The sequence below is a fragment of the Macrotis lagotis genome, chromosome 4, assembly GCF_037893015.1.
Source record: "Macrotis lagotis isolate mMagLag1 chromosome 4, bilby.v1.9.chrom.fasta, whole genome shotgun sequence".
Taxonomy (NCBI): Eukaryota; Metazoa; Chordata; class Mammalia; order Peramelemorphia; family Peramelidae; genus Macrotis; species Macrotis lagotis.
This window is the reverse complement of record NC_133661.1, coordinates 85,510,477-85,532,702: the sequence shown is the minus strand read 5'-3', so window position 1 is coordinate 85,532,702 and position 22,226 is coordinate 85,510,477. Positions and strand designations below refer to the sequence as shown.

The window sequence follows — 22,226 nt, the reverse complement described above, 5'->3', positions numbered from 1 at the left end:
TTTGGTCAAGATTGTAAGTGTACGGAGTTTATGGCATTGACCATTTCTCTCCAGGACTTTTGGATCTAATTTATAACTTCCAGTCCCTCTATACCATTATGCTATCATGAAGTTAATTTCTAAATTGGAGTTACTTAAGGTCCCTGTGGCTTTTGGTCATGCCTCCCCTCCAATCTTATTTTATAAAGAGGCTTGGCCATTCCCTCTTTTCTTTGAACACTCAATAGTCACCATAATCAGAATTTGTTTTGGAGATGAACATAGAAGTTTCTTACTTTAAAAAGCAATATAACAGTTACAAAGAAGTTTCTCATGCTCAAAAGCAAGAAAATAGATTGATTACGATAGATTTAGTACATATCAGAAGTGTAAATATAGTTTTATGGCAAATTGAAATTAAAAATTTTTTTAACTGAAATCTGAAATTAATGGAAAAGTCAGATATTATCGCATTTTTGATATTGAATTGTATAATAAGGAACTTATTCTAAATATCTTTTAAAAACAATACAGTCATGGGGCAGCTAGGTGGCACAGTGGATAGAGCACCAGCCCTGAAGTCAGGAGTACCTGAATTCAAATCCGGCCTCAGACACTTAATAATTAACCTAGCTGTGTGGCCTTGGGCAAGCCACTTAACCCCATTTGCCTCACCAAAACCTAAAAAAAAAAATAGTCCCATATTACTATAAAATATATTATTTAATATATATTATTATAAAAATAAAGTAGGAACAATATAGTGGAGCAGAATAAATGATTGGGGCATATGTCCTCAAACATATGAGCCATCATCAGATTGGTGGAATGGAGAATCTAGAGGAGGAAAAAACTGGAAAAGCTAATAAGTTTCTAAATATTAAAAAAAACTGGTTTAAAGGTGAACTCAAAAGATCAACAATGCAAAGTTGTGTTAAGAGAATGAACTCGTCTTCACCTTCAGAGAGCATAGTAAACTGATTTGTAATAGTACAAGGAAGCACTTGTTCAGTTGTTAGGTCAAAATGGGAAGAATAGAATTTCCTGTTGTAAGTAAAGTGCTTTGAAAATTGTAGCATTGTCTAACTTAGCCATTGTCAACAGCCTGGCCTTTAGAAAGCTGATTTTGGAGCCAGGAAGACCATTGCTTCTGACATGGGGTTTTGCCTGTGTGACCCTGGGTCTGTCACTTAACCTCTCAAGTCAGTGTTTGTAGGCAGAGATGGGACTGACCTGCATTAGAAGGCATTTCCTCAGCCAGATCCTATATCAGTGAAGATCTAGATCCAGAGCATTCTGCTATGAAATCAGTCAGTCAACTAGCATTTATCATGCCCAGTTAACTAGCATTTATCATGTGCTGTATCTAAGGCCTGGGGATACAAAGAAAAGCAAAAGACAGTTCCTGCCCTGAAGGAGCTCACCATCTAATGGAGGAGGTCACTTGGAAAAACTCTGTACAAATAAGATGCATACAGGATAAATTTAGGTCCTCTCAGAAGGAAGGCAGTTAGAATTGTTAAAAGTTTTTAGACAGTTCTCTCTGTCAAGGAAAAGATAATCTAGTATTTCAGAGAGCCAGCATATAAAACAGCTAATTCTAAATGGTCTTCCAGTGTCCTTGTCTTAGTCTTAACTGTTTTCTAATCTAATTTAAATGTCATCTAATAGTGACTAGAATATCAGAAGTAAGGCAAATGCATTTAAGTCTGTAAATATCAACATCAGTAAGTTTTCATATTTCATGTTCAACCTTATAAAAGTGCTGTCTTCCTGCCTGGCAAACTTTCTCCATTGCTAGTGGAACAAATAGGAGGTTTAAATACATTACATGCTTATCTTAGCATTAGCAGAACATCTCAGTTGAAACTTCTTGTCATGTTGGTGGTTTTCTTTTTTTCACCTAAAGGGTAAGGGCCCTTATCCTGAAATCAGAACTGAAGTTTGTCTCCCATAAATAGACCACATGGAGCAGGGCTGCTTACCTTTATTTTATTTTGTTTTTGTCCAAGGTCACACAGCTAGGTAATTATTAGATTCTGAGGTTGGATTTGAACTCAGGTCCTCCTGACTCTAGGTCCCATACTCTATGCACCTAGCTGCCCCAGGGCAGCATGCCCTTAGGCAAAGTTGCATCTTCTATACACTTAGCTGTAAAGCCACTTTTTAATTTAACCTTCCAAGCAGTTTTTAAAAGTAAGTGCCTAGAGAATCGAAAATGAAAAGTGCGTTCTTCATCAGATCAAAAAACCAAAGCAAAATAAACCAGCCTCAGTAATTGTCTCCTGGTAAAGACAATTTGAGGTAAGCAGTTTCATTTAGGTACTTGGATAGGCCCTGAACCATGCCTATAATTAGCAATTTGTGAACAGTATTAATGAGGCAGAACTGACATAATTTATAGGACTTAATGTTAAAAGTGATTTTAATTTTGATAACATCACTCAATGTAATAGATGAAAGAAATAATGACAATCTACCTAGATTCTGTAACAGTAATAATTTTGTTCCATATGACTTTCATAATCAACTTAGAAAAATCAAGTAGAATATGTTTGGCAACATATTAAGGAACCCTGATTGCATGGGAGTGAGTTTTCCTTCCACCAATGCAGTTTTAATGAATCTAGTGGAGAAAATTCTTATTTTGTCCTACTTTTTGAATTTAGCTGATTTTTTTTTTTGTCTTTCGTTCTCAAAGAAGACTGTGTCTTCAGGGAAGTCATGCCATGCCTAGCAAGTGAATGGGATTTGAGTTAGGGGGTGCTGTGCAAAGTGATCAAACCTCACTTTCTCCTCTTGAGCCATCTGGGTCCAGTGGCCAGATATGGAGATGGCCCTGGAAGCAAAGCAGTGAGGGAGGGCTAAGTGACTTGTCCAAGGTTACACAGCTTATAAGTGTCAAGTGTCTCAGGCCCCCTGTTACTCTATTCACTGTAGCACCTAGTTGAATTTAGCCATGACAGTCTTTAAATAATAGACCTTTTGAAAGCCTTTCCAGTTTGGTCAGACCTATACTTTCAGTAGCCTTTGAGTCATTCACCCTTTTCATGCTATGACCATTAGACATCAGAGTAGGATTTCAGTGGATGACATTACAAAAACAACTTCCTGTGATATAAATGAGAACTGGTACCAAGTGTAAAATAATGTTTTGTTAATACTGGTTCATTCAAGACTTATATTCCTTCTTTACTTTTATGGGGTAATTTACCTGTTAAACATGGGTGAAATTAGAAGTGACCAAATTTGTTTCAGAAATGATACTGGTTATAAACATGGATGGTAAAAAATAGAATTCAAAGCAATGCTGACAAATCAGAGAATTTTCCAGAAATAGAATGAAGTTAAGAGTATCTGGATACTTACGAAGATTTAGAAGAACAAGAAAAATATTTCTCTGTTAAACATAAGATCTTTGAGGAAATACTTTAAGGACCTGATTTTAGGATGGAGACAAATTACTGAATTAATGACCAAAATACACCTTAGAAATTCTATTTTTGGTTGGTGATTTTAATATAGTAGGTAGGGGATCTGTCAATGGCGAATTCAAGAAATAAATATCAACCAGTATTAAGTAACTACTATAGGCCAGGTGGTGTTCAAGATGTTAGGAATAGAAATATAATGAATGAAACAATACCTAAATTGCCAGGAACTTAATGTTTTAATGGGAGATCTAAGTCCATATATAAGTATATGCAGAACAAATAAGAGAGGACATAACACAGAAGCTAAAAAGGGAGTTTGTAATGGGCAGGACACCAGCAACTGTGGGAGAGCAGCTATATCTTTAAAGATAAAAAGGGAGTCCGTGAAGTGAAGATGAGAGTGTACATTTTGGATATGGGAGATAGCCAGTTTGAAGATAGGATGTTTGGGAGGTAGATTGTCCTATAAAAGGAACAGAAAGGTCCAGTTTGGCCAGATTACTGAATGTGGGAGGGGAAATAATATCCAGTAAGGTTGATAAAATGGGGCTAGCCAAGTTGTTTAGGCCTTTAAAAGCTAAACAGAAGAGTTTCTGTTTGACTGTAGAAATAGTAAATAGCCACTGGTGTCGATTAAAATGGAGAATGACAAGTCAGATCTAATTAAGGAAATGATATGGTTAGCATGTGGAGAATGTGCTAGAATAGTAGGAAACATGATGCAGACTAATTAGTAATGTTTAAGTATTCTTGGTCAGAGATGAGGAAGGCCTAAATTGAGTTGGTAGTTTAGGTTAGTTGGCATCTGAATGTATATATGAGGTGAGGGAGAGTGAAGAGTCATTATGAAGCTGCAAAATTAGAAGAATTCCCTAAAAAGTGAAGTCTGGAAAAGTGTTTCATGGAGGCAATCTCATGGTAGTTCTGAAATGAGTCAATTCCAGCTTTACCAATTTAGCCATGAGCTTTAGACTTTTCTTACAATTCTAAGAATTTTGTAAATAACTGAAGGAAATGAAAACTTGAAAAATAAAACCAAAGTTGGGAACAAAATAGCTAGTTTTTCCCCTCCTATCTTTTTAATATTTTGAGGAAACTCCAGGTCTTGAAATGAGATATTTTATTACATTAGGATCAGTATTGAGTATATACCTTTTGTCCAACCCTAGTAGAGACCTGTAAAAAAAAATTTTCATGATCTCTTATATCACGTAATTTAACTATATAAGGAGAAAATGTTATAGAGGAAAAAATTAGAAGTAAGAGCTCTTCTATTATTGTTCATTATAAATATAATCAAAGTACCTAAATGTTGAGCTTCAGAGAGAAGAAAAAGCTACATTCCTCCACCTCTGTGGAACTTTCTCTTGGCACAGTGGATAGAGCACCAGCCCTGAAGTCAGGAGTACCTGAGTTCAAATCCAGCCTCAGAGACTTAATAATTAACCTAGTTGTATGGCCTTGGGCAAGCCACTTAACCCCATTTGCCTTGCAAAAACCTAAATTAAAAAAAAAGAATTGACTAAAGTTTATTATGAGCCACATATTGTAAGCTTAGGCATACAAAGCAATATGAGAATAGTCCTGCCCACGACATTCTAATGGGGGAGCTAACATGTAAATAGATATATTGGTAATGTAAGAGAGGTATGTAATATATAGTTATATAAAGGTAACTGGGGGAGAAGACTTTTGGAGAAGGTGGAAGTTGAGCCGAGTTTGAATGAAGACAGGGAAGCTCAAGAGATGGAGGCTATCCTAAGCATGGGGGTCAGGCATGGAGGTAGAGAAATATTCTGTCATTGATGAAGAACTACAAATAGACCTAGTATATGTATGAGAGGAAGGTAGAAGAAGACTAGAAAGATAGGAAAGATTAGGTTATGAAGTGCTTTATATGCCAAAGAGAGGACTTTATATATTTAATCTTGGAGGAAGCCAGGAACCCCTGGAGCTCTTTGGGGAGGTTCAGAAATATACTTTAAAAATTTAAAATATACTTTAAAAATAAACATCTAAGCAGAGCATGGATTGAAGTAGGGAGAGACTTGAGGTTCATAAACTCATTATTAGCATTGATTCATCTCTCCTTTTGACCCCACATATCTAATCAACTGCTAATCAACCTGAACTGGGAGAACATTTAAAAGGCAAGGGTAGTAGGGAAGGTTAAGAGGTAAGGAAAACCTGAATTAGTCTTATGACTGTATGAAGGAGAGAAAAGCACATAGACAGATTTTGTGAAGATAAAAATGACTTTTGGGAGACAAGATCTGGAACAGATTTTGGAGAGTAGCATAGTGAGAGTAGCATAGCTTTTCCAAAAGCCCAGTTAGGATACAAAAAAGTACTTTTGGTTTTAAAAGTCAAACGTTTAGGGGAATTAATCCAAGATAAGACTTCTTATTATCGTATAAAATTCTTTTGATTAATATTTGATGTTTAATATATATTCACCAAAGAAGCTTTTATGTAGATATTCTGTATTTCTCATGGGCCATAGATGTTACGAATTAGTAGTATTTAATACAGGGGAGCTAGGTGGTACAATGGATAGCATCCTGAGCTTGGAATCAAGAATACTTATCTTCCCAAGTTCAAATTTGGCCTCAAATTCACCCTGGGCCTTGTTTACCAGTTTATCTGTAAAATGAATGGCAAACTACCCCAATTTTATTGTCAAGAAAACCTCAAAGAGCGTCACAAATAAATTTAATGCAAGATAAAAGGTAACAAAGTATACATATATAATTGTTATTTTATTATATTACTGAAAAAGGCATCCAAGTTTTATTATCAAATTACTTAAAGTTCTTGCTACAATAACTTTCATTAATTTTTCCTTTAATAAAAAGAAACCACAGTGTTTCAGTAAAGGCAACTGAAAACAGCATAACATTGTGAAACATAATAGTCTTGTACTATGGGATAATGTCTTTCAGAACTATTTAATAAGGTGGAGTCTAGGGAAAATAAAGAATAGAATAATACCTTTCCTCTGAGACCCCCTATTCTAAAAAGTTATTATTTTACCAGGAAGCCAGTGTGATTAATGGGAAGAACACTGAATCAGTTTTAAAATATATTTAAGGAAATTATATTTAAGGAAAATATATTCAAAATTGGAATGAAATCCCCAAACCAAAAGGTTAATACTTTTTTGTAGTATAGTTGACGGAGAAATAGGTAAGAGCTGAAATATATTATTAATGGTGTACTAGGTTTGAAACTTTTTGAGAAAGAATTTCCCTTCGTATTGTTGTTTATATCCTGAAGTCCAGTATAAAATCATGTAATTTGGGAATGCCTACCTATAAATTAAACTTATTTTTTATGATTTCATTTTCTTCAAAATAATCCTGCGACTGAGCTATCATGCGGAGTCTTGGAATTCTACATAGGGTAAAATACAGACATTTAGTAGACTCTACCTGTGTGGGAATAAACCATGACTTCCATATCAGTTACATGATCCAAGATTTCTTGGTTTAATGTGCTATTCAGATTAATTTTTTTTGGAATAAATGTAGACATTTTTATTAGAAGGTTTCAAAATGTTGCCTATTTAATTACTGTTTCTTTTTAAAGAGATTTTTTTTTATTCTTACTGAAATTTTCCTGAATAGTAACAATTTTCTTTTCATAGGATGTGTTAATATTAGCACCACCCTCCCTGAAGAGCAGAAGGAAACAGGAGATCTGCATCAAAACATTTCAGAAAAAGAAGCAGAAATTAGAGATTTGCAAGAGGAAAATGAAAGATTACAGAAAAATGTACTTGCTATAGAGAAGGAGTTTTTAAATGAGAAGGCAATGAAAGAGGAATTACATCAAGAAATTGTAAATTTGCTACAGGAGTTGTCCTGCTCAAAAGAGAAAACTTCTATGCTGAATATAGAGGTTCAACAAATTAGATCTAATTATGAGAGTGCAGTTTCTGAGTTACATGCACAGAAAACCATAAACCAAGAACAGGAAGAAAAAGTTATAGAACTGCTAAAGGAGATAGCAACAACCAGACAAAATGTTACAAATAAAGTGGCACAAATTAAAATAATACAAACAAAAATAGACCAATTGCATAAGATGGATTCTGTGCCCCAGACTCTAAAGACAGAATCACAAAATCTAAATGACTCTCTGAAAGACTATCCTCTTGATAATTTGCCAAATATTCCTTCCACCACAGATACTGAGGACTCTTCTATAAATGTTCAGATTGAAGAATCTGGTGCTGAATGCATTAGGAGAAAGAGTTCTTTTCATTGTAGTATTGAAGCCATTTGGGAAGAATGCAAGGCAATGGTGAATATCTCCTCCAATAAAAATAACCAGATTCAGGAATTGGAGCAACAAATTGAAAAACTAAATCAAGAAATGGGAAATATTAAGGAGGAAAATAATCATCTAAAACTGAAAATCAATGAAAATCAGAATCAGGATCATCTACTAAAGGAAAAGGAAAAAACAATTAAATGTCTTTTAAAAGAAATAGAAGAAAAAACAATTAGACTTGCTGTTGAAGAACAGCGTGTAGCTGAGTCAGAGAAAACACTTTCAGAATTTACTCAAAAAATCACCAACCTGAAGGAGAAAATAAAAGAACTTGAAACTATCTTGGGGTCCAAAAAGGACACAGATAATCAGTTAACTAGGTTGGAACAAGTAGTTCTGGAAAAAGAATCTGTTATTTTGAAACTGGAAAAAAATCTGAAAGAGTTTAAAGAAAATCTTGACAATTCCAGCAAAAATACTAAAGAACTAAGTGACAAGGAAGCTAAATTAAAGGAGGAAGTCACACAGCTGATGAACAGTTTGCAAAATGTGAATAATTTACTGGAGATAAAAGAAAAAGAAAATGAGAACAATAGCCAAGAAATAAAAAAGTAAGTCAAAGGTTATTAATAATAAATTATTTTAAATGCTAAGCAGCTACATGACTATAAATTTTTAACATGGCTAAACTTAACTCCCACAACAATTTATCTGCATTTTGTTTAGGTACAATAATCATTTCCTAAAATCTGTGCAATAAGTAACTTTTCCATGCCAAAAAACAAAACAACTGAAAATATGTTTCTGATAGAGTGCTTTCAAGGGATGGACAAAGCAGTAAGAAATTCAGAGTGGCACAGTGTTATGGAGTCTGGTTCTGGAGTCAGATGATTTGGTTTTGAGTCCTAGCTCTGCTACTTTCTACCTCTGGGACCCTGGGCAGGTCCCTTTACTTCTGATTTCTAGTTCTTATCTCTTTGAAACTAAGACTTGATGACAGCTAAGGTCCTTTTCAGTTCCAAATCCATTTTCTATGTAAGTAATAGCTCATCATTTTTTATCTGAGGGGAAGAAAATGTATTCTGACATCAGTAATCTAGAACCCAATCATTGGTTGTATTTCTATCTGTCATTGTATTTGAACTGAATTGTCTTCTCATGTTTCTCCTTTTATGTTATGGGAATCATTTGTATATTTTCTTAGTTTTTTTTCTCATAACTATCATTTAAATTGTTCTGTTTGTCTGAACTATTCATATTTATCATGATTTAAGGCATAATAATTTTCTGTTGTGTTCATATGCCACAATTAAAGCCAGCCAATCCCTAATTTATTTAAAAAAATACTTATTTGCAATTTTTGCTTGAAAAAAATACTGATAAGAATATTTTCATTTCCATGAGACTTTTCTGTCGTTCATTGTACTTCTGGGATAGACTTCATGTTATTGGGCTTTGAATGGTTGAATTATTTACCCATGTAATTATAAATTATTTTCCAATTCTCTGCCCCACCAGTAGTGTAATTGTCTTTCCATACCTCCAATATTGACTGTCTTTTATCTTGTTGATTTGACATATATGTCAAATCTCAGAGCAATTTAATTTTGATTATTTTTGATTGGAGCAATTTTTATATGATTGTTCTCTAATGTATTCACTTAATTTTGCATCTTTTAAAATTCCTTGATTTCTTTAAAATCATATCTTATATTCTTATGGCACAATAATATTCCAATTCATTCATCTACCACAATTTATTTAGCTATTCCCCATTTGATTGACATCCCTTAGATTTCAAAATCTTTGCTCTTTCCCATTTTAACTATAATTATTCCCTCCTTCCCAGTTGTTATCACTCTCCCTGCTCACTTATTTCTCTGTTGAATGTGTATGTGTGTCTGTGTCAACATTGAAATGTCAGCACTGAATCATCATTTTGCTGCTTCCAGTTGCTTATATAAATTTATTTTTCTAGGTTTCTCTTGAACCTTGTTGCATTTCAAAATTCCCTTTCAGCTCTGATCTTTTCATTAGATTGCTTGAAAGTTCCCATTAAAGGTCTACTTTGTAACATTATGCTTAACCTTTCAGGACAAATGAATTTTTGTCTTTATTCCTTAATCTCCTTTTTTGTTGTAGAAACTGCTAAATTTTGTGTGATTCTTATTTTGGGTGCTTGGTATTTGCCTCTTTTCTTACAGAATTTTTTCTTTGACCTAAAGGTTCTAGATTTTGGCTATGCTATTCCTGGAATTTTCCTTCTTTGATTTTCTTTGAAGATGACTTGTAGAGTCTATCTTTACTTCTTTGTTTCTAATAAATCTGAGTAGTTTGCATTTATGATTTTTTTGAAATGTAGTGACCAGGCTTTAAAAAGAAAATCATTGTTTTTAGAGAACCCAGTGAACTATGTCCTGTTTTTCAGGTCATTATTTTATATATATATCAAACACTTTATATTTTCTTCTAATAAATTTTTTAACTTTGTTTTCATATTTTCCTAGTTCTTTTTAGTTGTAGTTCTTCTTGTCTCAAAGAGTTATCGATTTCTCTATGGTCTTTTCTGATTATCAGGGAGTCCATTTTTGGGTATGGCTTATTTCTGTTTTTCCCCCTAAGTTGTATATTCTAATTCTTCAAGAGTTTTTAATTTTTAAAATCTTTTGCATTTCTCATAAATATTCATTTCAACTTTGTGAGAAATATTTTTTTCCTTTGGGTCTTTGTTCCAGAATTGCTATTTTCTTTCTCAGTTAGATTTTGGGGCACCTCTATATCTGTAATAGTTATTTTACAATGGTCACTATCTTCTTCCATTGACCTATATTTCTAGTCTTATTTCCTGAAATGAGGATTTGTGCCAAGGCTATTGTCCATCCCCTACTGCACTTTGAGATGGAGTGATTGGCCCTGATTGGATTCTCTCCTTTGTTGATCTCTGCCTCTTTTCAGAGGCTCTATCCTAACTAAATATTTGATGTGCACAGTACTGGATAGTCCAAGTCTTTATATTGTCTAAGGGATGTTTAAGTCCTGCTTCTCCTGAACTGGCTATTATACTTCTTCCAAAACTCACACTATGGGTTTCTGACTGCATTAGGGAGCAGTTTCTGTTTTCTCTGCCTGTGAATACTGAATCTTCCAATCTGCATCTCTGACCTGTATACTTTGAGGCTGTTGGTTTGTTTGTACTGATGCTGGGTCTGCTACTGATTCCCTTTGCTATTATTGCTTATGGTCTCCTGACTGACTTTTTTTTTTGTAATTCTGGAATAGGAAAAGTTATGGTTATTTTTCAGATTTCTTTTTCATCTCTTAGACTGATGCATTTTGTACAGTTTTGTTGGAACAGGTATGTGAGATCTAGGCTGCCAGTCTCTGATCAGGCAGCTATTGTATCTGAAAGTCCTGGTGTTTTTTTTTTTTGAATACAAGATATTATGAACTTGGTTTACTATGATTTATTATAATTTGAATTTTTAAACATTTGTGATGTTATAATTGTGTAACACATAACATCTATAATCTTAGAATAATACTTGCAGCTCTCCTTTACTATTGGAAAGTAACTTTATGGTATTTTTAAGATTGAAGGAAGAACTCTCTGCCAACTCTACTGTTACATATAAGCTGAAAGAAGATCTTCAGCAGAAAGAAGAAAACTACATTGATCTGAAAGAGAAATTTGCTGATGCCAAAAAACAGATTGAGCAAGTACAGAAAGAAGTAAGTTATTTTAGATTGGTCACAGATTTTCAATCAAGCAGATATGATGTTGTGACATAGTTTTAGCAATGGAATCTTTAGTCCTAAAGTCAAGAGTTTCAAAAAAAATTTAATTAGTGATAATTAATATAGGGGTTAGGTACTTCTTGGAAGTCTGATAGAAAAAAAATTAATTGCTAGGCTCATAAAAGAAACCACAAAGAACAATTTAAAAAATGTTCTAACCTAAAATAATCACTATCTCAATGTACAAACTTTAACACAGTATTAAATAGTTAATGAAAAATCGAGAGTAAATGTTCAACTCTTCAGTTTTGTATTCTTCCTCTTAAGGGAGAAAAAACAAAGGAAAATGGAATCAGTGAGGTGGGGAAATAAAAAAGGTAGGAAGAAAAGGAAAGAGAAAATACAAAATCTATTCCTTTGTACTGTGGAGCCAATGCTTTGTTCTATGACTAAGACTGTTCATTTGGCACTTGAGAGCTTTGTATTAAACCCTGATGACATCTTTTTTTCAGGCAATATTCTTTAAATGTTTTGCTACTGTTAGAAATTTTTCAAATTAAGCTAAAATCTCACAATTTATCAGTGGCAAAGATTATGAAAAATGGAGTTATATATAAGTTTATCTACTGTTATTCAGTCATTTATGGAGACGAAATATAACACTCTTCACTGTCAAGTAAATAGAGCCATCGCTTTTGTCCTCTGATATCATAACCTGGGTGTGCTTTAAATAGATGTGGCACCAAAGACAAAAATGGTGAGAAAAATCATCTGAATTAGACATCTTTGGCTATACATTTGCTTGGATCCTGAAGGGTTGAATCATAAGGGGTCTGAAAAAAAATGCCAAATATGTGGAGTAATTCTTGAATTCATTAATATTGAAGAAACTTATTCAAGAAAACATCAATCACTGCTAACCTATAGTGCTTTTTTCTCATGAAAATATTTGTGAGTCATCCTGATATGCATCTAGACTCTTCTAGAGCATCATTAGTAGTAGAATTTATAAATGATAGTATTAATATACTGTTTTTACTCTCACAGAATTGACTAGATTTCCTTCTATTATTTGTTTTTATAAAAAATGCATTTGATTTAGTAGAGTAAAATGCCTCTTTAAAGACTTTGTTCTACCAAGTAAATTTCATATACATATATATATATGTGTGTGTGTGTGTGTGTGTGTGTGTATATATATATATATATCAACATCATTGATTCCTTTAGCGATATCTCTACAGAGATAACCTTGTTCAATGACCTTCTGATCAACAAACAGTCATATTGCCATTGTAAAGGTGGAGACCTAGCTCATAGTCTAAGGTAAAGAGAGTTTGAGTTCTCCAGATGCTCATATTTGTGTACTAGATAGGAAAAACCAAGTGAATTAATAATGTCTCTTACCAGATCATGATGTAAAATTAGATGGACAACTTGGAGAGCTTGTCTCTATGTATGTGCATGTGAACATTTGTCTTAAGACAGACAAATCAAATGGACAAATTGCTTCCAGGATTAAACAGAAGAATAAATTAGATTGTCTTTAGGAAATTGTGTAGCTCCTTTGAAAAACTCTAAATACCCTTCCCAGAAACATGAGCTGATCTTTAAAAAAGTTGTTTAATTTTTTAAAATAAATTTTTTCATCTATTTTTTGTATATTGTCCTAATTTTCCCTTATTGTCTTTTTTCTTCCAAAGAATTTTATTTATATAATGAAAATCTTTTTGTTTTAAAGAAAAAGAGGAAGAACAGAGGGGAAAAAATCAGTAAAATTATTTAGAACATTGAAAAATTGTTTGGTATATCACCCTCCCTGTCCTAATCTTTGCATTGTAGACCTTTCCTTGTAGCAAATAGTTTCTTTTTAAATGGTGAAAAACAAAACTAACACTTAAACCAATTTGGAATAGTATATACAATGTTCCAAATCTATATTCCCCAACTCTACAACAAAATGAAAGAAATATTTTTTCATCTTTGGGGTCAAGCATGGTTTTCATATTTACACATTGTTTAATGATTTTTTTTGTTATTTTTTCAGTATTGTCCTTTAAGATTATTATTTTCGTGGTTCTTCTTTCTTTATGTTGTATCAATTCATTTAAGTCTTTCCTTGCTTCTTTGTATTCTTTATCATAATTTATTTCATATTTAATGTTTTTAATAATTTAATTTAATCATTTACTACAATTTGTTTAGCCATTCCCCAATTGATAGCGCCTTCTTTATTTCAAGTTCTTTTTTGTTACATAAAATGATGCTATTGGTGTCCATGGGACTTTTTTCTCTGTCTTTGCTTGACTTATTTGTAAGGCCTAAACTGAGATTTTTGGGTTGAAGGGTAGAGATTTAAATAATTTTGGGGGCATAATTTCAAGCTTTCCAGAATAGTTGGACCAATTCATAGCTCTACTAATAATTTATTTGTATGCTTGTCTTTCCATAGCTCTTCCATCACTAACTATTCTCATCTTTTGCCATCTCTGCCAGTTTGCCAGATAATGAGTTGAATCCTCAGGGTTTATTTGCTTTTCATTTCTTAATAATGATTTGAAATGCTTTTTCATTGGGTTAATAATAGTTTGTACTTCTCTTGAACTATTCTTTTTTTATAAATTTATTTTTCCATCTACATGCAAAGAGAGTTTTCAACAATTATTTTTTAGTAAGGCTTTGAGTTCCATATTTTTCTGTCTCCCTGCTTTGCCTCCCCCCTTCCCCCTCCCCTCTCTCCTTAACAATGAGTAATCTACTATAGATTATACATGTTTAACTATTTTAAACATTTTCATATTAATCATATTGGGAAAGAAGAATCAGAACAAAAAGAAAAAATCAGGAGAGGGGGGAAAAACCATAAAAGATAAAACAAATTTTAAAAATTATTCATACCTTATTGACCACATATACATTAGGGAATGATTCTTGGTCTTTATTTTTGTTCTAGTTCCTATGTTGTCTTATGTAATAGACCTTTGATATTTGGACAAGCCATTTAACATCATTGTACCTCCATTTCTTCATATTATAAAATAGAGATTCAGAACTAGATAGCCTCCAAAGCCCCTTCCAACTCTAGTTATGTGATATTATGAATCATTCTAGGGAAATTATCCAGAGTAGGAGAAAGAAGAGTGGAAAGGGCAGTGGGTGGTGTGGTACAGTAGATAGAGAACTGGAGTTGGAGTCAGGAAGTTGTTAGGTCAACCATCTCCATTTTTTTTCCCTCAGTTGACATCTTGTTATCTTAATTGAACTGTTTTGTTTATAGGAAAAGCTTTTTAGTTTCATGTAATTGAAATGATTTTTTTTTAATCTCTTATGACTGCTTTAATCCCTTGTTTGGCCAAGAACTGTGAAAGGTGCTTTATTTTTCAATATTTAAAAATTTTGGTTTTTAGTCTTCAGAGCATGTAACCATTTCGAACTGTGGTATATAAAATATAAGATGTTATCTAAAACCTAATATTGCCAAGACTGTTTTCCAGTTTTCTCACATCCTCCAAGTAATTTTTATTCTTGAATATGATAAATGCTTAGCAATTTTCATTTTATTTTATTTTTTTGAAGCATTTGGGGTTAAGTGATTTGCCCAAGGTCACATAGCTTGTAAGTGTCTGAGACTGGATTTGAACTTGGGTTTTCTGACTCCAGGGCTGATGTTCTGTATCCATTGTGCAGTCTACCTGCCCCTGAAGTTTATTTGAATTTGATTCTTCCTTATCAAGTGCATTTATTGAACAATTTTTTTTTTCATTTTTTAGACCGTTAAACCAAGTCTAACAAGGTTCTTCTTTTAAAAAAAGAGCAGAAAAAGTTTTATGGATATCTTTTGACTTTACATTTTAAAGGTAGCCCTCCTCTAGATTAAACCCTGTCTTGTAACAAAGAGAAATAACTAAGTAGATACATCTGATAGAGTAGCCTTAGTAGACTAAACATGTATTAGTCTCCCAACTCTGCTTTGAAAGAGGTTTTTCCAGTTACTTAAGAATTCATCTTTATTTTTGTGATTTTATATTTAGTCATTTATTTTAGTGATTTCTTAATGTGAATGACTGTAGTCATTGTATGAAGTGCCTTGATTCTGCATATTTCTTCACTTAGTTTCATATAAATCTTTCATATTTCAGTTCTTCCTATTTGTCATTTCTTACTATTGGAAATAGTCCATGACATTCATATGACAATAATTTCACATGTCAGTTTGTTTCTAATTCGAATTGCAAAAAAATTCTTCTATTAACATTTTGGCATATACTGGACTTTTTGATTCTTCTTTGATTTATTGAGCTCTAGGTTAAATTGTAGGTTTACTTAGACATAGGGCACAGATAATTCCATCACTTTTTATTGCATTTCTACTAACTGATATTTGTAATTGTTGAAAACATTTTTCAGATTCACCAAGAGTGCATTACTTTTTTGTTTTTTAAGATTTTGTTTTTCAAAGCAACGGGTTTAAGTGGCTTGCCCAAGGCCACACAGCCAGGCAATTACTAAGTGTCTGAGGCCAGATTTGAACTCAGGTACTCCTGACTCCAGGGCTGGTACTCTATATCCACTGTGCCACCTAGCCACCCCAAGAGTACATTACTTTTAAGGTTGAATCTTTTTAATACCAATATTTTACTGGTATTATTTAATGGTGAATCATCAAACATGTGGGTCTCTGAAAGCTTAAAAATGAATTTTAAAGAAAGATGATAGAATGTGTGTCTGATGTGTGTGCAGACTGCAACAGATATCAAATAAGAAATATGGAACAAAATCTGGTATATGTGTAATATCGGGAGATACGAGCAAAAAACATGACCCAAGGCACTTGGAAATTATAAGTAGGCAATTCTTTTGTGATGGATTTTAAAAAAAAACCAAGCCAAAACAATTATCAAGTGTGGCAAAACTTAATTTAACCAAATTTACATTTAGAAGTCTTAAATAAGCAACCTTAAACTCTGAAGAAAAATGCTATATGTAAATTGTCTTATTATAATAGATTTTCATAATTCTGAAAAATTCATAAAACCTTCTAAGATATAAAAATGGCTTTTCTGCATTATAGAAAAAAAAGCCTCTATAAGCCAAAATTTAATAAAGTAACTCCCAACCAAACTTCTAACCCAGGTCAAACTAAACTGAGATGAAGACACATCAAAAAAATTCTATAATTGCCCATACAAAACAAAATCCCAAATATAAAAATATACTGTTAATTTCATGAAAAAGAAAAGTTCCTGCCTGTAAGACTAATTTATAGTTGTAAAAAGTGGACCATTTTAAAAATTTCTTTAGATAGTTTTCTTAAACCATAATTGCTTTTACTGAAAATACAATTTTATTTCAAATTTATATTCTAGTTACTTCTAAAGGAAACCATGCTAGTGTAGTTCTTTATATCTGAATAGTTACTAGTTATTATTTCATGGGCCATTCAGATAAAGCCACAAGTATCACTATTAAGAAATACAATTCTTTAGGCACTTAGATATATGAGATGATTTGGAAATTACTGATCTTTTCAATATATGCAGTGTATCAAACGATATTGCAACACATTCATCTGACACATGAAAAGAGACTTCAAATCCTGTAGTTTTTGACTTGAGTCACTGTGCACCAGGTGCTTGATTTGTACTTAGTGAATGACCTTGTTAATATCTATTGAAGGGTGGCTAGGTGGCTCAGTGGATAAAGTGTACCGGTCCTGGATTCAGGAGTACCTGGGTTCAAATCCGGTCTCAGACACTTAATAATTATCTAGCTGTGTGGCCTTGGGCAAGCCACTTAACTCCATTTGCCTTGCAAAAACCTAAAAAAAAATATCTACTGAAATTCTTCATGGACTAAGCAACTTTTGTGAAAAATGCTGTAATAGGTGCTACCAAGCAATGGCTCCCTCTACCCCCATTAATGAATTAAAAAAAATTTTTTATTGACTATTTGCAGAATTTTGTCCTTTGATTTCTGTGGTTGACAATGGTTTCTGCTAAACCTCCAAAGCAAACTTTTTTGTTGGCCCCTTTCATGTTTAGGATCATTATTTCCTGTTTTCTTCATATTTTTTTCAATTTTTATTATAACCTCATTATTAAAATGTGGATATACTGAGAGTTTCTTCAGTGTTAAAACCTTTGATGTTGAAATCACCTTCAGTATTTGGAGAGAAACCTTTTAGAAAATTAATTGTGCATCTTCTCTTCAAAATACAGCTTGTTTCCTATTTTCTAAATTTGAGCAACGCAATAATAAGTGTCTTCTTGAATGAGCAACACAATAATAAGTATCTTGAATACCTTCTTGCTGATCTGCTGATTGATTGATGAGGAAAGATTATTTATCAATAAGAATTAATTAAGGTGCCTTCTGCCCAGATATCATTGTCAAACATTCTGCGGGTAGATGTGAGGGTGACTTCAATAAAAAAAAAAATTGGGGCCAGCTGGATGGCACAGAAGATAGAACACCAGAAGTTAGGAGAGCCTGAGTTCAACTTTGGCCTCAGACACTTAAAAATTACCTGTGTGACCTTGGGCAAGTCACTTAACTCCATTCCCCTTGCAAAAACTAAAACATAAAAAATAAAAGAATAACAACCATTATCCCTTGTTCCCAGGATGACAACCAGAAGTGCCAGAGTTTTGAGAGTAGCTTGGGGTACACTCTAACTGTGATCCAAAAAATCTTCAGCCTCAGATCTGCTTTCTACTTCTCCTTATGGTAGACTTGTAGGAAGATATGGTTTGTAGGAGAATGAAAAATCTAAGATGGGTGGCAATATTCATGGTTGGAGGAGGTATGCACATTGGTGTGAACACAGATCTTTTTGCCAGAAGAGCAGCTGGGTGGTGCAGTGGATGGAATCATAAGAATGGGAGTTTGAATCCAACTTTTGATGCTTACTGTGTGACCTTGGTCAAGTACTTGACCCTGATTGCCTCACATCCAGGACCATCTCTAGTTGTCCTAATTCAGATCAGGCCACTGAACCCAGATGACTCTGGAGGAGAAAGTGAGACTGGTGACTTAGCACAACCCCCACCCCCACCCCCAATCCAATTCACCTGCTTGTCATGGCACCGTCTCTCTGAAGTCATGATCTTCTTCGAGAACAAAGTACAGACATCATCATCATCATCATCATCAAAAAGCTCTGAAATTGTTCTTTTTTGATGCAATATATTGTAACAAGAATAGTCAATTGCAGTACCAACATGTGTTGAAAAACTTAATAAAAATGTAACTTGTAATTGCCGACTTAAGTCAAAGTAAAATAAAGCTAATAGAAAAATGTTAGATCTTCCTAAAATTTTATACAAGAAGCAGAATACTTTAGAACAGAATGACAAATAGATACTTACAAATAAAATTGGAATAGTAATGTTTGAACCTAGAGATGGTCTGAAAAATACTAGTTACATTTTCAGCAGTGGTAGGAATGTAAATCTGAATCACTTCTAGAGTGGAATAAACCTAAATTCTAACTCAGTTTTTATTCAGAAATGCTAGCATCAGGTTGTACTTAGAGAAATTTATAAGAAGAAAGATTTAGAAGTTCTTGGGAAACAACAGGTAAAAAAATGAAGATCCCTAAAGTTTATTTGCCATTGCTTTAAACTCCTTCTTGGATTGTCCCTCCTTAGTTCTTGCCTCATGCTGTCTTTAAGCCAAACTGAATTCCTTTCTGTTTTCCCCTAGCTTAAAAGTGATGTAGAGGCTACTTCAGATTTGCATTTCAAATGTCAGCCTTTATACTTACTCTTAAGAGGAGGTATCCCCTAGATTGTTAGTGCAAAATTCAAATGGGGCCACCACTCTGCATGTGAGGATTTCTGCAGGCTATATATTTGCTTGATTTTAAAATGGAATAATTGGTTATGTTTTGTTGTATTTTTATTTTGTAAATATTTTTCATTTTAATCTTATTTGTACTTAATATGGGAATGTTATGGACCAAATGTGACCTATTTGATGCTTCTGTTACAGGTAACAAAGATAGAAAGTAAACAGCAGATTAATGCTTATAATGTTTTTCATGTCTATAAATAGATGGGATATAGTGAGGCCTGAGAAATCTTAGGCTTAGGTACCTTTAGTATTAGTTCAGCCATAGTTCTTACTAACTTTAACACCTAAAGTCATCCTTTGTAAGTCAGTTTTAGGAATTAGGAATTTCATTTTAAGGTAACGTATAGATGTAGATTTCTAGATTTTAAGTAACTTTTGTAGCTTAATAACTTTGGTAAAGTACCTACTAATTTTAGGTAACATACTTTTTATTGTTTGGTTAAGATGATTTGCTGTCATTATTCTCAGCAATCATGTATTTACTATTTAGATCAATTATTTCACTTATTGCTTCTAGATTTAAATAGACCAATCTTCTCAATGCTTGAAGAAATACTCAAAGAGCAGCCATTATCCTATATTCATAATAAAACAAATTAAGGTAGTAATAGGATCCAGTGCTGGAAGGAACCTTAGAGATCATTTAGACCAATTAACGTCATTTCACGAGGGGGGGGGGATCATACAAAGTAATAGACCCAGGAATCAGTTTCAAACCTGATTTCAGCTTCAGTATTCTTTTCATTATACCAGGCTTATGCAGGAGTATTGCTCAGGAGAAAGAATAATTAACTTGGATTCATTAATTGTTGTAGAATTGTAGCATTGGAAGGGACCTTTGAAGTCATTGGGTCTGACCTCTGATTTTACAGATTAGGAATCCAAGGGACTTAACTAAGGTCACCCAGGGAGTAAGTAATTGATGGCAAAACTGGGATTTGAAATCATATGCTCTAAATTTAAATACAATACTCTTTACACTGGATTTTTCACATAATTAAGAAGTTTGCCACTACATAAAAATATTCTGTTGATTCTTATACTATTTATTTTAAAAGTTTGTGTTTCTTAAAACAATGTAAGATGAAAATGTCTGGTGATAATCTGTATTCTGTGTTAGAATAACATAAAAATATTCTGTTGATTCTTATACTATTTATTTTAAAAGTTTGTGTTTCTTAAAACAATGTAAGATGAAAATGTCTGGTGATAATCTGTATTCTGTGTTAGAATAATGAGGAATGATCTTAACACCTGATATAATGGTGGGATCTAGAATTTTTTAAATATCTATTAAAAGATAGAAATTGCCTAAAAACGCTGAAGATTGTTAATTGTGTCTTTAAAAAGTGCTCCATCTGTTTAATAAACATTACTCTTTGCAGGTATCTGTAATGCGTGACCAAGAGAAATTACTGAGGAATAAAGTTAATGAACTTGAGAAAATTAAAAACCAGTTTTCCCAGGAATTAGATATCAAACAGCGAACTATTCAACAGCTTAAGGTAAAATATATATATATACACACACACACACACACACACACACACACACACATATATATATATATATTTTAATGAGATTGCAACGATTTCTTTTTTATTTCTTTTTTATTTTTTTTATTTTTATTTTTTTGCAAGGCAAATGGGGTTAAATGGCTTGCCCAAGGCCACACAGCCAGGTAATTATTCTGAGACCGAATTTGAACCCAGGTCCTCCTGACTCCAAAGCCAGTGCTTTATCCACTGCGCCACCTAGCTGCCCCTGCAACAATTTCTTTTGACTGTAATTTAATGGTAAAGTGCAGCAGAAAATTGTTTTAGGGGTTTTTAAATAGGTCTCTTTTTAACTTCATTTCAGAAAAGAAAATTTCTTTAAATTTAATATTCCTTAATTCTTATGACAAAGAAAGCTTTTAATTCAGTTAATTCAATTCTATTTGACAAATATATTAAGTTTTTATTATGTACATATTGTTGTGTTAGGTCTTGGGAATAGATAAAAATTAAAATAAGACACTATGTGTTATCTCATGGAATCTAGTTGGGAGATGTGACATTTGCAGACAACTATTATAAAACAATACTTTAATGATGTTTTGTGGGGCAGGTTAAGAGAATTGGGAAATATTAATGATGGAGGTATTATTTAAGTTGAGCTTTAAAGTATGGGTCAGAGTTCAGCAAGTTGGAGAAAGGAAACTTCATATGGGAGAAAGATATCAGCAAGGCATGGAGAGCCATATACTGATGACTTCACTTTGACTAAGGCCTAGAATAGATGGAGTAGCATGTGTGCCAGATTGTGTTGTAAGAGATTATATAGAGCCTTGGATAGCACACAATGGAGTTTGGATTTTATGTATAGACAGTAGGTAGTCACTAAAGACTTAAGCAAAGAAATGGCTTGACTAAATCTTGGTTGAAAAGAATGATTACTGGAGTAAGGTCTTCTGGAATCTTGAGGGAATCGTAATCCAAAGTGTAGTTAGAGGGATTAGTGTTAGCAAAGAGTAACATCTCTTTCTTCTTCCTGTCCCAGAGGAAGAGTGTTGCTTTTGTTGCTCAAAAATCAAGAGAATTATTAAATGACCTCTTTCATCTCTTTATAGTAGGAGTCTGTTATCTGCTGAGAAGAGAAGAAACTGCTTAGAATACTCCTTAGGAGGAATAAGAGAGGGAGTCCAAAAATTAGAGTAGAGGGATGACTAGGCAGCAGTGAAAGCCCAGTTTATGCTCCATGAATTTATTCTGAGTAAATTTAGCTTTGTTTTTAATGACTTCTCCCCGTGTGTTTAGCATCCTGGGAGCAAGATTAGTTGCAGTTACCAAGGGTTACAGATTAACTAGCTAGAAAAAAGATCTGGGAGGCAAGGAAGTAGCTGTTGAATTATTAAAATGTGCTAGGAGCAAGGTACATAAAGGAAAAAACATAACTGTTTTTGTCTTC

The 22,226-nt window shown here is 33.2% G+C and overlaps 1 protein-coding gene across 2 annotated transcripts in view; it reads left to right on the top strand.

Moving 5' to 3' along the window:
• The window catches only part of KIF20B (kinesin family member 20B), a 99,730-nt gene that overhangs the window by 35,561 nt on the left and 41,943 nt on the right, over nt 1-22,226 (top strand). For both annotated transcript variants that reach the window (XM_074233397.1, XM_074233398.1), the window contains exons 20-22: nt 7,060-8,299; nt 11,279-11,417; nt 20,663-20,782. In XM_074233397.1, the coding sequence (XP_074089498.1) occupies nt 7,060-8,299; nt 11,279-11,417; nt 20,663-20,782 (1,499 nt within the window). The remainder of the gene's footprint in view (nt 1-7,059; nt 8,300-11,278; nt 11,418-20,662; nt 20,783-22,226) is intronic.